The 22,107-nt window shown below is 43.5% G+C and overlaps 1 protein-coding gene across 1 annotated transcript in view; it reads right to left on the reverse strand.

The window, feature by feature from the left end:
• Positions 1 to 22,107, reverse strand: part of LOC126249643 (melanopsin-A) — a 485,748-nt gene that overhangs the window by 319,875 nt on the left and 143,766 nt on the right. The window contains exon 6 of the mRNA XM_049951321.1: positions 15,333 to 15,595. Within this exon, the coding sequence (XP_049807278.1) occupies positions 15,333 to 15,595 (263 nt within the window). The remainder of the gene's footprint in view (positions 1 to 15,332; positions 15,596 to 22,107) is intronic.

Consider the following 22,107-nt stretch of genomic DNA (forward strand, 5'->3'; position numbering starts at 1 on the left):
ACGCCCCGCTGTCTGAGCAGCAAGAGAAGGAAACTGTGAACGCACCACATTTAGGGGCCAATGCAAGGAACACTGAGGGTCCTGCATGCGGCTTAATTCCATATTTCGTAACAATCCGGATAATAAACAGAAATATTACAGCACTATTTTATTATTTTTGGAGCGCTGAAGACATAATAAAATTTATATCTGGTCCAAACTGTCGGCATACAGACAGACATACAGACAATTTCGTAGAATTAAGTCACATGGGTTGCCACGTAATCGTGACTCAATTAGTTTACTAATCGAAGACAGCCTATCACACACATATGTTGATTTAAACATTGCATCACGTTTTGAACCTTATATAAACCGAGTTATTGCAGATCGATCGGTTCCATGTGCATAAGTGCACGAGCACTTTCATCTGGAATGGCAATTGGTCTTTAAAACAGCTCAAAAACTGTTGTAAGATTGGCAGTCTCCTCGAAACGCTTAGAAAACTTTTCCTGTAATTCTTTCAACGCCGCAATGAATTCTTCAAAATTCGCGGTTTCTTAAAGGCTAGTGAGCTCAGGGAAATAGACACTTTCATGGTAAAAAAAAAATGGCTCTGAGCACTATGGGACTTAACTTCTGAGGTCATCAGTCCCCTAGAACTTAGAACTACTTAAACCTAGCTAACCTAAGGACATCACACACATCCATGCCCGAGGCAGGATTCGAACCTGCGACCGTAGCGGTCGCGCGGTTCCAGACTGTAGCGCCTAGAACCGCTCGGCCATCCCGGCCGACTTTTCATGGTCAGAAACTGACCCTCCCACAATGCCATTTTCTTCTTAAATGCATCATCACCACCAAGTCATAAATAACTGTTTCTTGCTTTGCAACGTCTTACTGTGGGTAGTCTACAGCAAAGTCCACTTCAGAAGAGAGGGCTGTAATCCATTATGGATGTTCAAATTTTCGTTCCTGCTTTCCTTTTTCCTTTAGAAACTGAACAACAGGTGGTCTTAAATCGAAAAATCTTTCTGGTCGTATCCCCTGACATAACCAAGGTTCTTTTCAGTAACATGCGTATTAAGTCTCCATACTCTTCGTTCAGTTCCATCGAAAACTGTAACAAGGACGACGTAATAATTGATGCGACTTCAAGAAGTTACTGTTTGCACCATCAATTTCACTACGTGATCCCTACCTGCTAATTTAGCATAAAGTGCTTCCTGATGTACAAAACAATGAACCCCATACAAATCGTCAGTCGATCATTGTAATTTTTCCTGTTTCATCGTCAACAAAATCTTTAAATTACTTCTGCGTGGTGTTGTAATGCCGTTCCATAACAAATCTGCGGTATCCGTCGATTGTACGACTACATAATAGATATTGAGAATTCTCATCCTTCCCGTCTGTGACTCCGATTCAGTTTTAAAGGCAGGGCCGATAGATCGGTAGACTAACCCTTTCTCTGTAAACAACCACAGGACCTGCGAACTTCCTTTATATCACGAATAGGTGGCGAAAGACAAAAAGCGCTGACACCACGATTCCGCGAAACTCACAAAAGTCGTACCAACCGCACAATGCCGGAAGAAACCGTTTCGCTTCGCATTGATAAATACTATGTCGCACTGTGCAGAGTAGTTCCGGGAAGGACCGAGAAAATCCGAGATGTAACAGGCACGGTACTCCTGACCCCCCCCCCCCCCCCCTCCCATTTCCGGCAACCCTGTAACGGAGCGTTTTTGGGAAAACTGCGCGTGTCACATCGCGGCGCTTCGACATAGAATTCATCGTAGTGCCAATCAAAGATGAGCAGATTTGCTGACTAGAGTATCACCATGTAATGAATGAAGGACTTAATGGGTCCATAACGAAAGAAAACCAAACGTAATGCATATATTACATATTAAGCAAAATGGGTGGAAAAACTGTCAGATTATGGACTCCAGAGCTGTCAGGAAAAATAAAAGAAGACACTGAAAGGATTTCACTCATTCTTAGAGGAGGTACTCCCAATAGCAAAACACACACACACACATACACACACACACACACACACACACACACACACACAACACACACACACACACATGCACGCAAATGTGTGCGACATTAATGTCACTTTTGAGAGTGAGATACTAGATTACTCTTATCTCCTACACTTTACCTCTTGATTTATTTCGTAGTAAATACGTTATTTACGTTTTTTGATCTGCTGCAATTTTCGGCCATAATTTCTGTTGTACGTGTGTATTTTGAGGTTAGTTACTCGGTGAAAACATTATCGCGTTACACGATAAGTACAGAAGATAGCTTAATGGCAAAGATCATAATTCGTACCCATATTATAAGTATTTTCTGTCATTATGGTTTCTTTGAGAGACTGATAATGTGCAGAGTTTGTTTTGCGCATTATTTAGATGAGATCGCTGGCTTCAGTTTCGTAAAGAAAACTCGAAATGAGTACACTCAGCATTCATAGAATTTGCTGCACCGGACGTTTCATTAAATCAGCAGAATTAATGTTTTTAATAATGTCACTATATGTGAGCCTGGGTTCTCTGATATCCCATCATTGAAAAAAATCACAGATTGAATTTGAAGACAAAATACCTCACAACAGAGTTTCAGCAGAGGTTCTAGCGAAGGTGGTAGTAATTAAAGAATATGCTGTTTCCTACTTCTTTGGACTCCAGTAGCTACAAAACATACTATAGTTGTCGGACACTGTGGCCGAGTGGTTCTAGGTGCTTCTGTCTGGAAACGCGCTGCTGCTATGGTCGCAGGTTCGAGTCCTGCCTCGGGCATGGATGTGTGTGGTGTCCTTAGGTTGGTTAGGTTTCAGTAGTTCTAAGTCTAGGGGGCTGATGACCTCAGATGATAAGTCCCATAGTGGTTAGAGTCATTTGAACCATACCATAACTGCCTTTGAGCGCACTCTTCAGGAATTTATACACCAAGACAGGCATTCAAATAGCTGTCTCCTGATACGAGCATCTAGTTTTATTCATGCTCCATCAATGATGGACTTAGCACAGTTTTCAACGGAAATAATTACAGAGTGTGTGAGTCTGACGTTACAAATTGTTAAAATTACGCTACGTGTGTTACGAATAAAAGTCATAGAAAGAAATGGTTAGACTTCTGTGACCCGTCGATATTGAGCGGCGAGTTACTGTAAATGTTATCATTCTATTTCTGACAATTCCGTACTGTACTACAAAAGTGGACAAGGTATGTTAGAATAATGTCTTCTTCTTATTCTCCTACTTTCACATATTCCTGTTTCTTCTACGGGGTTGGCATTGTTACATAGATTAAGGCAATGGTAGTATTTTTTGGTGGCCGGATGCCCTCCTTGACGCCAGAATATTAGAATAGTGCCCTGCTGTAAACTGCAGACCTGGGTATGAAACTTCCATAACATACCAGGAGGGCAACAGACAGAATCCACATTCCCAGATTTTCGGAAAGTGTTTGAACTACTGCAGACTGTTGACGAAGTCCCGAGCATACGGTTTAGAATCTCAGATATATGAGTAGCTCCAAGACTTTTTATGTAATAGAACCCAGTACGTTGTCGTCGACAGAGAGTGTTCAATATAGACAATGGTTTCGTCAGGAGTGCCTCAGGGAAGTGTGATAGAACCGCTCTTATTTTCTATATACATAAATGATGTAATGGACAGGGTGAGCAGCAGCTGAAGCTGTTTGAGATGACACTGTCGTGTATGGAAAGGTGTCGTCGTTGAGTGACTGTGGAAGTATGCAAGGTAACATACAGGTCGCTACAGACGAAGCACACGCTCGTAATGTTTCATGGATGGGGAAGGAAGACGACCGTACCCTTTCAAAGGATACATCCTGGCATTTGCAAGGAGAGTTTTAGGGAAATTACCGACAACCTACATCTGGATGGCCGGACGAGGACTTGAACCGAGCACAGTGTGCTAACCACGACGTCACCACGTTCGGTAAACGACTTGGAAGAGCAGTTGAACGGAATGTATAGTGTCCTGAAAGGAGCTTATAAAATGAATATCAACAAAAGTAAAACAGGGGTGATGGAATATAGGGGTTGCTGAGAGAATTAGATTAGGAGATGAGACACTAAAAGTCGTAGATGAGTTTTGCTATTTAGGCAGCAAAGTTGACAGGATATAAAATGCAGACTGGCTATATCACGAAAGGCATTCCTGAAATAGAACAATTTGTTAACATCTAATATCAATTTAGGTGTTAGGGAATCTTTTCCGAAGGTGTTTGTAGTGTAGCCTTGTATGGAGATGGAATGTGGATAATAAGCACTTCAGGCAAGAAGAGAGCAGAAGATTTTGAAATGTGGTTCTATGGAGGAATGCTGAAAACTAGATGAATATATCAATTAACAAATGAGGAATTACTGAATCCAACTGGGGAAAAATAAATTTAAGGCACAATTCGACAAAAAGAGAGGATAGGCTAATGGGACGAATCCTGAGACATCAGGGAATTATTACTTTGGCAATGGCGGGAACATATGGGGGGATCGTGGGTAAAAATTGTAGAAGAAGACAAAGCTTGTAAACAGTAAGCAGGTTCAGATGCACGTAGGTAGCGGAAGTTACGCAGAGATGAGCAGCTTGCGCAAAATAGACTAGCATGAAGAGCTACATCAAAGTAGTCTTCGGACTGAAGACCACCACAAAAAACAAAAGTATTTGTGCATACACTGTGCTCACAAAAGTCATGGGATAGCTACATGCACGTATACAGATGGTGGTACTATCGCGTACACAAGATATTAAAGAGCAGTGCACTGGCGGAGCTGTCATTTGTATTCAGGTGACTCATGTGAAAATGTTTGCGATGAGATTATGGCCTCACGATGGGAATTAACCGACTCTTAACGCGGTATGGTAGGCGGAGTTAGACGCATGGGACATTCCATTTCGGAAATCCTTAAGGAATTCAGTATTCCCTGATCCACAGGAGTGTGCCGAGGATATAAAATTTCAGGAATTATCTCTCACAACGGACAACGCAGAGGTCGAGGGTCTTCACATAATGACCGAAAGTAGCAGCGTTTGTGTAGAGCTGTCAGTGCTAAGAGACACGCAACACTGAATGAAATAACCGCAGACATCAATGTGCGACGTACGACGAACGTATCTGTTAGGACAGTTAGACGAAATTTGGTGTTGATGGGGTATGGCAGCAGACGACCGACGCCAGTGCCTTTGCTAACAGCACGACATCGCCTGCAGCGCCTCCCCTGGGCTCGTGAGCATGTCGATTGGACCACAGACAACTGGAAGACCGTGCCCTGGTAAGATGAGTCCCGATTTCAATTAGTGAGAGCTGATGGTAGGGTTCGAGTGTGACACAGACTCCAAGAAGACAACGACCCAAGTTGTCAATAAGGCAGTGTGCAAGCTGGTGGTGGCTTCATAATAGTGTGGGCTGTGTTTACATGGACGCACTGGGTACTGAATCGATCATTGGCTGGAAATGGTTATGTTCGGCTTGGAGAACATTTGCAGCCATTCATGGACTTCGTGTTCCGGTGGATGACAGTGCACCATGTCACTGGGTCACAATTTTTATCGACTGGTTTGAAGGACATTGTGAACAATTAGAGCGAATGATCTGACCACCCATCGAACATTTGTGGGACGTAATTGAGAGGTCAATTCGTGCACAACATCCTGCACCGGAAAACCTACGCACTTATGGACGTCTATAGAGGCAGCATACTTCAGTAATTCTGCAGAGGACTTTCAAAGACTTGTTGAGTGCTTGTCAAGTAGAGTTACTGCACTACGCCGGGCAAAAGGAGATCAGACGCCATATTAGGAATTATATCATCACTTTTGTCACCACAGTGTATTCATAGTTGTTCAAATGTGTGTGAAATCTAATGGGACTTAACTGCTAAGGTCATCAGCACTTAAGCTTACACACTACTTAACCTAAACTATCCTAAGGACAAATACACACAACCATGCCCGAGGGAGGACTCGAACCTCCGTCGGGATCAGCCGCACAGTCCATGACTGCAGCGCCCGAGACCGCTCGGCTAATCCCGCGCGGCGTATTCATAGTATTTGTATGATCAATAGTGCCTGCGTTCATCAAATGGATGAATATCACGCAAGTTTTTGTATCAACTGCATGTGCTGTGCACTGAGGTCTCTGGAAGACAAGATCTGTCTTAAGAGGCGAAGTACAATTTCGAAATGGGGAAAGACGAGGAAGAAAAATAGCTGCGTCATTGTCAGAGAAACCGTTCCGCTATGTGTTAAGCAATTTAGGGGAATCTAAATCTGGACGATCGGAAGGGATCATCTTTCGTGTCAAGGTCTCTGCAAATGAATTCAACAAATCTGGTCTCGGATGCACTACTATGCGTGCCCAGTAATGGTTGTGACAGCAGCGGATAGAGGTCTTGAACTAACTTACAGCCATCATGCCATTTCACTGTGAACAATGTATATCAGATGGAAGTAACTATATTCTCTATTATCTATGGCGTTGTTATAGTGCAGAATTTGCTGAAAATTATTTAATTACGTGCTTTAAACTCTGTTGTCTATCAAATGACTTCTCATTAACTTTTATCTCGTTCTTCCAACATCCACTTCAAAAAATATGCTCTCATTTCTTGAGTGTGCTTCGCTGTTGGACACCAGTGTACTACCGCTTAACTTGTTTTATAATAGTCTTAGTTTTAGGCTGTGAAGAGTTTGACTGTTAATTCCATTACCCTATGTCACGTTATTCTTGTCACCAAATGTTGCGAAATGTATGATTGATAATTCTCCGTACGACTAAAATTAAGGCTGACCTTTCACTCACTGAGAGAGGAACACTCACGGTCACTCAGTAGATGAATGTTGTATACAATGATGTGACCACAGCGTGAATAGTTTTTGTCAAGAAAATTGTCAGAGATGTATTTCCAAGACGTATGATGGGATTGTCAACACTAAAACTACCAAATAAGTGATGTTATGAATTAATTCCGCTGAAATATTGGATAGTTCGATTGGGGTGAAGTCACTGTTAATGTAATGACACCAAATATGTCAGTGCAAACCGTTCGGATATTGTGAACGTGCAGTATAATGAATATGTAGAGACCGCTGAAAATTGGTACAGACCATATCTCGCCCCCGTATTTCCTACTTGTCACAAGATACCACCTGAACCTTTTTCTTTAATTTTTCTTAATTTGGGGGTACTTACACCCCTTCAGCCCAGAATCACACAAACCGCAATCGCCTTGTTCGACGTTAATTGAAGCTAAGGGAACGTTTTTCTCAAAAAAATTTTCCCACTGATGTTTAAACCTGATGAAATTCCCCTACGCTAAGGATTTTCTTAATATTGAAATATTCGAAAAACTTGTTGAACAGAAATACTTCTGGTAAAATAAAGTCCTCTTGGAAGTTAAAGACAAAACAATGTACCACCTACTCTGACTACGAAAGAAATTTGGATATGAAATTCTATAGTGGAGGTAGAAATAATAGAATGAGTATCAGATAGAACAACGGTTAATAGAGCATCGCTTCTGGTTTACACCTCGCTAAAATAAAAATCATAAAAGAATTTAATTTCTTGACTGCCATCGATAAATACTCGCGTGGTGGTCACTGGATGATGCTTTCCCAACATAAAGCTTCCCGTCCTCGTAAATTAAGCATATGAGGGTACAAGGATTGTGTAGTTTCCTTGTATTGAGTGCATGTAGTTCAATCTGTCTTTAAGTATTTTATCTGCTTTGTGAAGCAAAGTGAAGTGAGGATTAGTCTTTGGAGCGCTATTCATAATGGCGTCTGCTCACGTCCTCCTAAGAGTGAGTAATTTTTCTGATGACTCTAAGTGACTGAGATATCAAGGACTGTAGGGGTCTCAGTTACTTGTTCTAGAACAATGTCGTCGGCAACGGCTACATTTAAATAATTAGGAAAATTGTTTATAATCGCTTCCCGTTTTGTTCCTAGCGTTCCAGTGCTGTAAGTGCAAATCTTAAAGGTATTATTGTATAGTTGCCCTCATGAATGTAATGTGTAATGGGTCACGCTTACTGGTATCCGAACGTTAGCTGTATGCTTTGGAGGCGTAGACGTTGATGATAACTGTGTGAGGTGTATTCGGATTATGGGACAGATTTTTCTGGTCCAGTTCCCAATAGCGGCGCTCTGCTTTCATAAAAATGTATAAGCAATGGTTCCTACCAAACTGTATTTATCGCAAATCATTATTCGGATTAAATTTTCCAAGTGTTTTTTTTTTCAAAGACGTATATGTTTATATGCCAAAATCTGACCATATTGCTCTCACGTGTGGCTCAAATTGGCATTCGGGTATTTCACGAGCAGGAAACGTGCTGGAATATCATGGAAGAGATAGTGGTATATACGGAACATCGGCTGTTGCAGAATGTTTTGATTGGTATAGCTAAGCTCCAAATAATAAATTCTAATACAACTTGGCACAGAACGCCCTGCATCGCATTTACTGGCAACGAATGTTGAGCGATATTTCTCTTATGTTGCCTTTATTGTTACTAAGAAATCTATGTCTTTTCAAAAATATGACCATTCAATATTTACACGTTTTGTGCAAACCAAGCCCATCATTATGACAGGTGGTGGCGGTTCCGAGAGAGATTAATCTGAATAGATGTAGACTCCTGAAGTACCAAGGCATAGATGCCACGATCAGTCTTGCATAATTCCCTGTCATAGATAAGATGGTGGCGGTGTGAGTGAGTTTTGCAAAAATAAGTGTGTTTACGTAGTAATTCCTCTGCAATCTATCCAAGTTGCGCAGATGCCGTTCATTTAGCGAAACATTAATTAGTCGCACTTATCCTCTTCAGTTTTGTTCTATCGTGTGTTGTGGTTTGTCTATAACGGCAATAGGCAGCTTGAAACTGGAACCTACTGCATTCAGCCAGCTGCCATCTGGTTATGGGACTACAGAGCAGCTCAAAATTCTTTTGCGCGTACCAGCGTCGCGAGTATAAGGCCGTCAGCCATTTCAGTACTATTTCCGTTCCTGTGATGCCGTCTTACTCAGTGTCTATATCTTTTCTCAGACAGGGTCCGTAAGACAGATACCCTGCTGACATCCTGGCTTGTTTGTAGGACATCGATTATGACGTGTCAAACTTTACTTATTTTACAAAACTTATTTGTCTTAACTAATTTTTAGAGCGCAATTCTGGCTGTGGCCTCAACTTCTTTCAAAATTGTCTTTTATAGAATTGTGGGTATTGTGGAGAAGGTTACCCAGTACCAGGATGGTACGCTGTCCATGTGGAGAGTCGTCAGGTACCCGCACGATGGTAGCCCCCAGATCACACAGGAAATGCGCTATTGATACTCCCATCAACGAAGACGTGCGGGCACATACGCCTGTCTAGCACAAGGATTTCACTGCCGCCATAGTTGCCTCTTCCCATAGTGCTTACTATTTAACAGCAAAACTTGTCAATCGGAATCTGTTACAGTTATTGTTCAAGGCGACTGACAAATATCTCTCTCAGAATTCTAAATCGGGAAATGTACACTATTTGGTAACACTGTAGGGAACGGAAGTTTTTAGAAGAAAAATCTATTCCATTAGAGCTGTCAAACTCTGAATCTCTAGCGACGCAGAGCGTGTGATTTAAACACGAAGTTCAATGTTTGAGGCTACTCATTGCGAAATATTTTTATACGACACTTTGTCTCAGTGCTAAAAATATATCTATGCACGCAAGTATTTATTTCGCTTTCTGACTCCCAATAATAACAGCCCATACCGAAACTGCTCTGGTGAAATAATTCCTGGCTGACCGTCCATAACTGAAAACAGGTGCGCAACGCGGCGAGCGCTGACCACTCGCTGCGGCCGCCTGTTGATTTCGCATCGTACTGATCGCGTTAGCAAATACGAAGTTATCGGCTGATACAGTTTGAGTATCCCTCTAAAATGCCTCTGATAAACTGATTAAACACCGTAAAGTGGACGTCCGATGGAAACGCAAACATGCCGCCCGTTTTGACTTACATAATTGCCGTCACAGAAAACCTGACCTAAGCAACAGTGATACTGCATAATTATGTATTATTTATTTGTTACGTTGTAACCTGTCATCTATAATTAAACACAGACAATATTAATTATTACTAAAAAAACTACTATTTACATTTAATACTTTAATCCTGCATGTCGGAAATTAATTATAGTAAATATACTACGAGGTCCGTTCAATAAGTAATGCAACACATTTTTTTTCTTCTCATAGCAGGTTGGTTTTAGTCAGGAGTCCTACAAACCATATTGTTCCCCACTCTTTTAGCTAAAGAACCCTATTTTTCAACATAATCTCCGTTAAATGCGACGGCCGTACGCCATATTACTGGGAAGGCCTGTATGCCAGCATGGTACCTCTCCACTGGTCACCTTTCTGCATCAGTAACCTCCACATCATCGGCGTACTGCTTCCCGTGGAGTGCTTCCTTCATGGGTCCAAGCAGATGGAAGTCGGAAGGCCCGAGATCCGGGCTGTAGAGTGGATAAGGAAGAACAGTCCAATGAAATGGCTCTGAGAACTATGGGACTCAACATCTGAGGTCATCAGTCCCCTAGAACTTAGAACTACTTAAACCTAACTAACCTAAGGACATCACACACATCCATGCCCGAGGGAGGATTCGAACCTGCGACCGTTGCGGTCGCGCGGTTCCAAACTGCAGCGCCTAGAACAGCTCGGCCACACTGGCCGGCAGTCCAATGAAGTTTTGTGAGTTCCTCTCGGGTGCGCAGACTTGTGTGAGGCATAGCGTTGTAATGGAGAAAGAGAAGCTGGTTTGCATTTTCATGGAGACGAACACGATGAAACTGTTTCTTCAAATTCCTGGGGTAGCACAATACACTTCAGAGTTGATCTTTCCACCATGATGGAGTTCATCAAACAGAATAATCCTTTCAGAATCGCAAAAGACCGTCACCATGCATCTACAGGCTGAGGGTGCGTTTTTGAACTTTTTCTTCGAAGGAGAGGTGGTATGGGGCCATTCCATGGATTGCCGTTTTATTTCCGGTTCGAAGTGATGAATCCATGCTTCACCGCCTATGACGATGTTCGATAAAAAATTGGCACGTCCAGCGCAAGCAATCCCGTACAGATGGTGCTTCATTGCTCTTTATTGTCTTCCGGTAGGCGGCGAGGGACCTTTCAGTACCCAAACTGGTGGACAAGTGTATCAGCACTACCTTCACAGACTTCCAGTTGTGCAGCGAGATGTTTGATTGTCACCTGTTGATCAGCTCGGATGAGAATGTTCGTATGTTCCAACATTGCAGGAGTCACAGCTGTGTGCGATCTGCCGGCTCGCAGGAGATCGAACAGGTTTGCGTGACCTTGTTGCGATGATGACACACTCTTCGCCCCACAACTCATCGTGCTTTTGTTCAGACAAGTCTCCGTAGACATTCTGCAAGCGCCTATGGATATTTGTAGTGCTGTGGTCTTCGGTCAAAAGAAACTCAATGACAGCTGCTTTGGTTGAAACACATCTCTGTTACAGACGCCATTTGAAACCTACGTATGGCGCCGCCACCTATCGGAACTTCATGAAATTATAGGGGGTGAAGCAGGAATATTCCACGACGTTCCCGTAACAAATTCCACATTTTTTGGCGAGAACACTAATATGTTGCACTACTTACTGAATGCCCCTCGTGTTACAGCTGACACCATACTACTAGCCATCACCATAATTATTTCTACTGTTAATGGAGACCACACCCTTTGCCACATGTAACTTCATCTATCATAATTATTGACCTACAACCAGTTTTCTTTCAAACCGTCACTACTATACACTATACCTAATTGACAGACAATATGAGCATTAGTAACAAAATATTGTGCCTTCCAGTTTCTATCACGCTCCGAGCCAGCGAGCTCAGCATAGCAGTTCCTTGGGAGCTGCAGAGAGTGTTTTGATGGAATCTGCCTCTGCTGTTATCTGCCGGCCGACTGCTTGCAGCGAATCTACTCCCTTGTTGCGTGGGAGCATCGTTGTTGCCGGAGAGGAGCGCCTGTGCATGCTGGCCAGCCACGGGCTCATTGCAGCACTTCCGCTCTGATGTTACAGTTATGTTCCCAGAACGCACGACGTTTGCTGTCCGCTTATTGTAGCTGATAGCCTCAGTTGCCTTCGCTGCATTGTGTCTCGGTCTTGCGTCGGATCCTCACGTAGTGCAATGGACAGCGGTTGGTGGATTGATTATGTGACGGGCCACCCAAACCTTTCTTGAAACGACGTCGGCGTTATTGCCCAGAATTTGTCATGTCTCTAAGTGCAGCGGGCGCTGATAACCTCGCTGTTGTGCGCCCTAAAACACTAATAATCATCATAATCTCTAAGTGCAGTATCTCCTAGACACCGGGTCTTCTGTACCTATTCAGCTGTGACCAGTCGGTATCCACAACACTGGCCTACATAGAGAGCATTCGACAGTACTGTCAATCGTGTCTTCTTCACCAGAGCCATCTTAAAAAGGTTTTTTATTTGCTCAGTTCGATACCAGTAAGTGATTAGGCTCATAACTCGCCAAGAAGTGTGTTAGTCGTCTCGGGGGATTCAGGTTCCCCATTCTCAGCCTCTATGTTACGTTTGACCGCGCAATGTGGCGCAGTGCTCAGCATACTGGACTCGCATTTGGGAGGACGATAGTTCAAGTCTGCCTTCGGCCATCCAGATTTAGGTTTTCCGTGATTTCCCCAAATTGCTCCAAATAAATTCCAGGATGGTTCCTTTGAAAGTGCACGGCCAATTTCCTTCCCTGTCATTGACACAATCCGAGCTTGTGCTCCGTCTCTAATGGCCTCGATGTCAACGGGACCCTTTATATTTGAATGGCATCACTTAGTCATTAAACTATAAATCCAAGAAGAGACTGGTCTCTGCACATAAACAAAGTGCAAACGCGACTGAAAAATATTATGTCTGGTGCACTAATTCTCATATCAAATCACAGTCCTATTCAAAAGAAGGCATCCTCCTTCCTGGCACATGTAGCGCCACCAAGGCTTGTAGTGCAAACTTGAATGTCGATTAGGATTTAATAAATATGTCTGACATTGTCAGAAAAGGAGAAAGCGATCGTAAACACCTAATAAAATGTAAAATTATGAGAGTTTTGAAAACTTTCTATAAAACATTTTAAAACGTTCAAAAATTTTCTGCATATTGTCTCAATTGCATTTAACATTAATTTTTTTTAACAAAGTGATGACCAGTTACGGTAGCTTCACCACCATCGTAAGATCATATGTAGTATTATAAATGCAACTGCAGTGTGCAAGATAGCGGCATAGCGCGTAATATTTTTATTTTAAATCAAGTAAAATGCGCTAAGTACAACCAAGCTATCAGTGAGATCAAGTGAAACAAAAAGCCTGTAGAATGCCGTAAAAATTTTTATGCCTTGAAACGCCCATACAATTATTTCCGTTACAGTCAGTAACTACAAGCATCGCATACATAAGATATTGTAGTCGTGTGAGAAAAGGCTTCAAATGTGATTATGGCCGCCGGAATTAAGACTTGAAACGCGGAATGGTACGTGGAGCTAGACGCATACGACTTCCGTTTCGGAAATCGCTGGGGAATTCCATATTCCGAGACCCACAATGTCAATAGCATGCCGAGAATTCAGGCGTTATTTCTCACTGCGGACAACGCAGTGGCCAGCGGCCTTCACTTAACGACCGAGAGCTGCGACGTCTGAGTAGAGCTGTTAGTGCTGGCAGACATGCAACACTGTGTGAAATAACTGCAGAAATCGATGTGTGACGTATGACGGACGTATTCGTTAGGACAGTGTGGCGAAATTTGTCGTTAATGGGCTATGGTAGCAGAAGACCGACGGGAGTGCGTTTGCTAAACAGCACGACATCACCTGCATTACCTCTCCTGGGTTCGTGAGCATATTGGTTGGACCCTAGATGACTGGAAAAGCCGGCCAGGGTGGCGGAGCGGTTCTAGGCGCTACAGTCTGGAACCGCGCTACCGCGACGGTCGCAGGTTCGAGTCCTGCCTCGGACATGGATGTATGTGATGCCCTTAGGTTAGTTAGGTTTAAGTAGTTCTAAGTTCTAGGGGACTGATGACCTGAGAAGTTAAGTCCCATAGTGCTCAGAGTCATTTTTTTTTTACTGTAAAATCGTGGCCTGGTCAGATGAGTCCCGATTTCATTTGATGAGACTTGACGGTATGGGTCGAGTGTTGGACGACCATGGATCCTAGTTGTCGACAAGGCACTGCGCAAGCTGGTGGTGGCTCGATGGAGTGGATTGGGTACCCTGGTACAACAGAACCAATCACTGACTGCAAATGTTGATGTTCGGGTAGTTGGGAACCATCTGCAACCATTCATGGACTTCCCGTTCCGAAACAAGTATGGAACTTTTATGGATGATAATGCATCATGTCACTAAGCACAATTGTTCGCCATTGGGCTGAAGAAAATTCTAGAGGATTCGAGCGAATGATTTGGCCATCCAGATCGTCCATCGAACGTTTACGGGGCATAATCGAGATGTCAGTTCGTGGACAAAATCCTGCACAGACAACGCTTTTGCAGTTATGGACAACTATAGATGCAGCATGACTCAATATTTCTGCAGGGGACTTGTCGAATCCACACCTGCTGGACTGTGCCGGGCAAAAGAAGGTCCGACACGCAATTAGGATGTATGCCATGGCTTTTGTTACTGTGTTTTTTGTTTTTTTTTGTTTATATATTTATAAATTTTTATATATATGTATATATACTTAATGTTTTACGTTTGACTTCAAGTGCAGCTTACATGGTAAATCTCTGCTTGCAGTTCCTACTGTAACGGAAATAATTATATCGACGTTTCAATGTTTAAAATTTTTTATGACGCTATACAAGCTTTTTGTTTCAACTGCTGTCACAGATAGCGTGTCTATACGTAGCATATTGTACCTTAGGTACTAAAATGGGAACCTTATGGACGATGCAACTGTATTGTGCACTGCAAGTGCATTTATAATACTACGTGTGATCTGAAGATAGTATACTAGCTACTGAAACTGGTCATCACTTTGTAAAAAAAATTAATGTTAAATGCGATCAAGATACTATATTGAAAATTTTTTAAGGTTATATAAATTTCGATAGAAAGATTTTAAAAGTTTCATAATTTTACGTTTGATTATCGATTAATGCTTATTGTTCATATTCTCTCCCTACCTTCATTTTGCTCTTTTCTCGACCGGATGTAACGTTTACACAAAAGTGCAAGAAGCGGGCGAGGCGCAGTGACTTACGTGTAGGCGTATCGGTGACTCTCGTTGGCCCACTCCTCGCGGCACATAAACCGGCTACAGGTCTGATGCCACTCGGTCGGCTGCGAGAGCTGAGACGTGATGCCGATGGGCGCAGCTGTGATGGCGGCGGCCAACCAGATGCAGACCATGAAACGCAGCGCACCGCGAACCTCAAGCCGCGCGCGCAGTGGCCAGCGTAGAGCCCGGTAGCGGTCCCCGCTCACTGCGATCAGCGTGTACGCGCTCACCAGCACGCCGATACCCTGCGCAGAAAACACCGCGGTCTCTTCTCTCCACCTGTAGGGCCAGTGCCTCTACTCCCAAACCACTTGAACGAAAGCGCCACGAAGACCGTCATACACACGGTGAATCACCTGAAACTTGCGCCGCAAGTATTGCGGAAATGGAAAGGGCTATTGATGTGCCGTTATCGCAGAACGGATTGGTAGTCAGTGGCTCGTATTGTTAGCCAATAAACAGACCGTAATAACACTTAGAAAATATATTTTTTGTGTAAACATACACTTTGCTTATTGCCATAAACAAACTAAAAGTAGGTTAAATTAGAATGTCAGTGGTGTTTGTTGCAGGAATCTAGTGCGAGTCGTTTACAAGACGTATTTTGAAAAGTTTCCACTCCGACACTTGCTTGTGTCATTCATCCTGCATAGTTGCTAGGTACGATGTTGTTATGTTTGGTTGCAGTATGCCTGTGTGTGCCTTTAGTGCACTGCGACTTGCTAGTCAATTAGTGTGTGACAGTCCAAGCCATAGTTCGTGACTGCACGGTGGGATTTACCAGTGCAGATAAACCCGATATGCTCATGATGTATGGAGAGTGTAGTAACAATAGATGTCAACCATCTCGGCAATTATTTATCAGCGTCAGCCGGCCGCGGTGGTCTAGCGGTTCTAGGCGCTCAGTCCGGAACCGCGCGACTGCTACGGTCGCAGGTTCGAATCCTGCCTCGGGCATGGATGTGTGTGATGTCCTTAGGTTAGTTAGGTTTAAGTAGTTCTAAGTTATAGGGGACTGATGACCATAGATGTTAAGTCCCATAGTGCTCAGAGCCATTTATCAGCGTCTTCAACCAGTGTTAGTGTAACACCAAAACAACGTAACAGAAGGAAACGATTGACGGCGGAAGCGGGGTAATTAATGTTCTTGCTGCTGTTGTAGTTGATCTCCACGTTGGCTGTCCTACACATTCTCCATAGACATAGTTTCAATCACCATTACATCTTTGTCCATCAAGAACTGCACGGAAACGGTTATGCGAATCGTGTTAGCTTCTGTACATAGGCATTATGGCAGGATAATCCAGATGTATCCACATCTTCATCTAAGTGATTACTCTGCTATTAACAGTAAAGTGCCTGGCAGAGGATTCAATGAACCATCTTCAAGCTGTCTCTCTACCGTCACACTCTCGAACGTCGCGCGGCAAAAACGAGCATTTAAATTTTTCTGTACGAGTCCTGATTTCTCTTATTTTACCGTGATGACAATTTCTCCCTATGTAGGTGGGTGCCAACAGAACGTTTTCGCAATCGGAGGAGAAAATTGGTGATTGAAATTTCATGAGAAGATATCTTCGCAACGAAAAACGCCATTATTTTAATGATAACTACTCCAATTCACGTATCATGTCTGTGGCACTATATCCCATGCTTCACGATAATACAAAGCGAGCTGCCCTTCTTTGTACTTTTTCGATGTCATCCGTCAGTCCCATCTGACGCGGATCCCATACCGCACAGCAATACGCTAAAATATGGTGGACAAGCGTGGTGTAAGCAGTCTCTTTAGTAGACCTATTGCACCTTCTAAATGTTCTGCCAATGAATCGCAGTCTTTGGTTGGCTCTACCCACATTATCTATGTGATCGTTCCAATTTAGGGTATTTGTAATTGTAATCCCTAAGAATTTAGTTGAATTTGCAGACTTCAGATTTGTGTGACTTATCGCGTAATCTAAATTTAGCGGATTTCTTTTAGTACTCATTTGAGTAACTTCACAGTTTTCTTTATTCCGGGTCAATTGCCACTTTTCGCACCATACAGATAACTTATGTAAATCATTTTGCAATTCGTTTTGGCCCTCTGATGACTTTACAAGACAGTAAATGACAGCATCATCTGCAAACAATCTAAGACGGCTACTGAGATTGTCTCCTACGTCGTTAATGTAGATCAGGAACAATAGAGGGCCTATAACACTTCCTTGGGGAACGCCGGATATTATTTCTGTTTTACTCTACGACTTTCCGTCTATTACTACGAACTGTGACCTTTATGATAGGAAATCACGATCCAGTCGCACAACTGAGGCGATATTCCATAGGCACGCAATTTGGTTAGAAGACGCTTGTGAGGAACGGTGTCGAAAGCCTTCTGGAAATGTAAAAATATGGAATCAATTTGACATCCCCTGTCGATAGGACCCATTACTTCATGAGTATGAACGGCTAGTTGTGTTTCACAAGAACGATATTTTCTGAATCAGTGCTGACTACGTGTCAATAAATCGTTTTCGTCGAGGTACTTCATAATGTTCGAATACAGTAAATGTTCCAAAACCCTACTGCAAATCACCGAGCGAGGTGGCGCAGTGGTTAGCACACTGGACTCGCGTTCGGGAGGACGACGGTTCAATCCCGCGTCCGGCTATCCTGATTTAGGTTTTCCGTGATTTCCCTAAATCGCTTCAGGTAAATGCCGGCATGGTTCCTTTAAAAGGACACGGCCGACTTCCTTTCCCATCCTTCCCTAATCTGATGAGACCGATGACCTCGCAGTTTGGTCTCTTCCTCCCAAATCAACCCAACGCTACTGCAAATCGACGTTAGTGATACGGACCTGCAATTCGACGGATTATTCCTACTGCCCTTTTTGGGTATTGGTGTGACTTGAGCAATTTTCCAGTCTTTAGGTACGGATCTTTCCGTGAGCGAGCGGTTGTATATAATTGTGAAATATGGAGCTATTGTATCAGCATACTCTGAGAGAAACCTGACTGGTATACGATATGGACAGGAAGCCTTGCTTTTGTTAAGTGCCGGCCGAAGTGGCCGTGCGGTTAAAGGCGCTGCAGTCTGGAACCGCAAGACCGCTACGGTCGCAGGTTCGAATCCTGCCTCGGGCATGGATGTTTGTGATGTCCTTAGGTTAGTTAGGTTTAACTAGTTCTAAGTTCTAGGGGACTAATGACCTCAGCAGTTGAGTCCCATAGTGCTCAGAGCCATTTGAACCATTTTGTTAAGTAATTTAAGCTGCTTTGCAACACCGAGGATATCTATTTATATGTTTCTCATTGTAGCAGTTGTTCTTGATTGGAATTCACAAATATTTACTTCGTCTTCTTTGGTGAAGGAGTTTCGGAAAATCGTGTTTAATAACTCTGCTTTAGAGGCACTGTCATCAGTGACTTCACCGTTGTTATCGCGCAGTGGAGATATTGATTGCGCCTTGCCACTGGTGTGCTTTATGTATGACCAGAATCTGTTTGGGCTTTCTGCCCGATTTCGAGGCAGAGTTTCGTTGTGGAAATTATTGAAGGGATCTCGCATTGAAGTACGCGCTATATTTCGAACTGCTGCAATACTTTGCCAGTCTTCGGAATTTTGCGTTCTTTTAAATTTGGCAAGCTTTTTCCGCTGCTTCTTTAACAGCGATCTGACCCGTTTTGTATACCATGGGGGGTCAGTACCATCACTTATTGATTTATGTGGTATATATCTCCCAATTGCTGTCGATACTATCTTTATGAAATCATTCCACAACTTTTCTATGCTTACATGATCAGATCGGAAGGAGTGCAGACTGTCTCTTAAAACGGTGTTAAGAGCATTTTTATCAGCTTTTTTAAATAGATATACTTCGCGTTTCTTTTTGATAGTTGTAGGAGTTACGGTATTCAGCCTAGCAGCTACTGCCTTGTGGTCGCTAATCCCTGTATTCGTCACGATAATCACTATTTGTCCAGGATTATTTGTTGCTAAAAGGTCAAGTATGCTTTCGCAAACATTTATGTTTCGAGTGGGCTCATGGACTAATTGTTCAAAGTAATTTTCTGAGAATGCATACAGTACAATTTCGGATGACGTTTTATGCCTGCCGCCGTCTTTAAACGTATAATTTTTTCAGCATATCGAGGGCAGATTAAAGTCACCACCGACTATAATTGTATGAATGGCGTACCTATTTGCAACGAGACTCAAGTTTTCTTTGAACTGTACAGCAACTATATCTTCTGAGTCGGGTGGCCGGTAAAACTACCCAATTAATAGTTTAATCTGATTGTCAAGTATAAACTCAACCCATACTATTTCACAAGGACTATCTACTTCAATTTCACCAGAAGGCAAACTACTTCTGACAGCAATAAATACTCCACCACCAATTGTATTTAATCTATCCTTTCTGAACACTGAAAAAATTTCTGCTGAACTTACTTCCTCCGGCCACTGTCACCAAGCGGTTTTAGGCGCTTCAGTCCAGAACCGCGCTGCTGCTATGGACGCAGGTTCGAATCTATCCTTGGGCATGGATGTGTGTGATGTCCTTAGGTTAGTTAGGTTTAAGTAGTTCTAAGTCTAGGGGACTTAGTCCCACAGTACTTAGGGCCCTTTGAACCCCCCTTTGAACTTACTTCCGGCTTTAGCCAGCTTTCTGTACCTATAACTATTTGAGCTTCAGTGCTTTCTATTAGGGATTGGAGCACTGGTTCTTTCCCAACACAGCTACGACAATTTACAACTACAATACCGATCGTTTCTACAACTAACTTACTGTGTTTTACGTGCCCCCTTTTAGACGGACGCCCTTTCTATGGTTCCCTGAGGCCCTCAGCCTACACAGTTACAGAACCACCTGAGCCTCTGATTCAGACCCTCCATTCGGCTCTGCAGCAAAGGACCACATCCGGAATGACTCCCCCCGGTATGCACACGGAGTGCACAATGGCTTCCTTCCCCTCGTTGGCAGCCATGTTCCTAAGGGGCCTCATTACGCGCCTAACGTTGGAGCTCCCAGCTACCAGCAAACCAACCGTCTGTGAACGCCCAGACTTCTGGTTCTGTGGAACAGGGTGGACGACTGCATCTGGCTCAGGGACAGCGTCAGCCACAGATAACGCCTGTAACCTGTTCGTCAAATGAACTGGGAGACCCTACGATCGGCCCCTCGGAAAGTTTTTCGCTGCCTGCCAGACTTTGGAATGATCACCCACTCGACCACGGGTGAGGGGTCAACCTCAGTGCAGGCAGTACCCTGGGCGACCACAGCAGCGGACCGAACAGGGGACACGGGACACGAGGGACGTGCTCGATGTCTCTCGCATCCCCGGGGCCGACCCCCACAGTGATGCCCCTTGGCAGCAGCCTCAAGCTGTGTGGCAGAAGCCAATGCAGCCTGGAGCTGTGAGCGAAGGATCACCACCTCAGCTCGCATCTGTACACAGCAATCACAGTTCCTATTCATTACTGGAGTCGCTCCCGTTTGAAGCTCATAAAAATATACAAAAAACAAACAGTGTACTCACTTTATTAGCAGCAGGAATTCGAAGTGCTCTCTCACTAATGGTCTAAACGACACTGAGCTATACTAACCAAAACAAACAAAAGCCTGTACGATCTAAGGGTCGATATAAGGGTCGATAGCAACAACTGTACAGTATGCTACACTGTTATTAAAATAAAAGGTTGTACCTAGCAGGCACTCGAACACTCGAAAAATTACAAAAATGGTCTAGTAACTACACAGGTATCGGTAAATAAATAAATATCTTTTTGAGTGATGAAGCCATATCTACCAACCACAGCCGGGAAAACCGCCGAAACATGCACAACTGGTCTGTTGACAATCCCAGCTAGCTTCGTCAGGTAGAATGCCAGCGTCCATGGACTGTAAACATGTGGGGTGGGATAGTGAACCGTTAGCTCATAGGCCAGTTTTTCATAGACAAGACGGAACACGCGCATGTATCGCAGCCTTCTAACAGACCGTCTTCCAAGCATGCTAGAAGATGGCTGCCAAGCCCACAGTGCACGAAGTACTACAGCACGTCTTCAGAAATTGTTTCCAAACCGTTGGATTGGACGTACTACAGACCTATATCATTGACGTCGGTTTGCAGTAGGGTTTTGGAGCATATACTGTATTCAAACATTATGAATCACCTTGAAGGGAACGATCTATTGATACGCAATCAGCATGGTTTCAGAAAACATCGTTCTTGTGCAACGCAGCTAGCTGTTTATTCGCACGAAGTAATGGCCGCTATCGACAGGGGATCTCAAGCTGTTTCCGTATTTCTAGATTTCCGGAAAGCTTTTGACACCGTTCCTCACAAGCGACTTCTAATCCAGCTGCGGGTCTGTGGGGTATCGTCTCAGTTGTGCGACTGGATTCGTGATTTCCTGTCAGGAAGTTCGCAGTTCGTAGTAATGGACGGCAAATCGTCGAGTAAAATTGAAGTGATATCAGATGTTCCCCAGGGAAGCGTCCTGGGACCTCTGCTGTTCCTGATCTATATAAATGACCTGGGTGATAAATCTGAGCAGTTCTCTTAGGTTGTTTGCAGATGATGCTGTAATTTACCGTCTAGTAAGGTCATCCGAAGACCAGTATCAGTTTGCAAAGCGATTTAGAAAAGATTGCTGTATGGTGTGGCAGGTGGCAGTTGACGCTAAGTAACGAAAAGTGTGAGGTAATCCACATGAGTTCCAAAAGAAATCCGTTGGAATTCGATTATTCGATAAATAGTTCAATTCT

This window comes from Schistocerca nitens, chromosome 3, assembly GCF_023898315.1.
Source record: "Schistocerca nitens isolate TAMUIC-IGC-003100 chromosome 3, iqSchNite1.1, whole genome shotgun sequence".
In the NCBI taxonomy this organism is placed as follows: Eukaryota; Metazoa; Arthropoda; class Insecta; order Orthoptera; family Acrididae; genus Schistocerca; species Schistocerca nitens.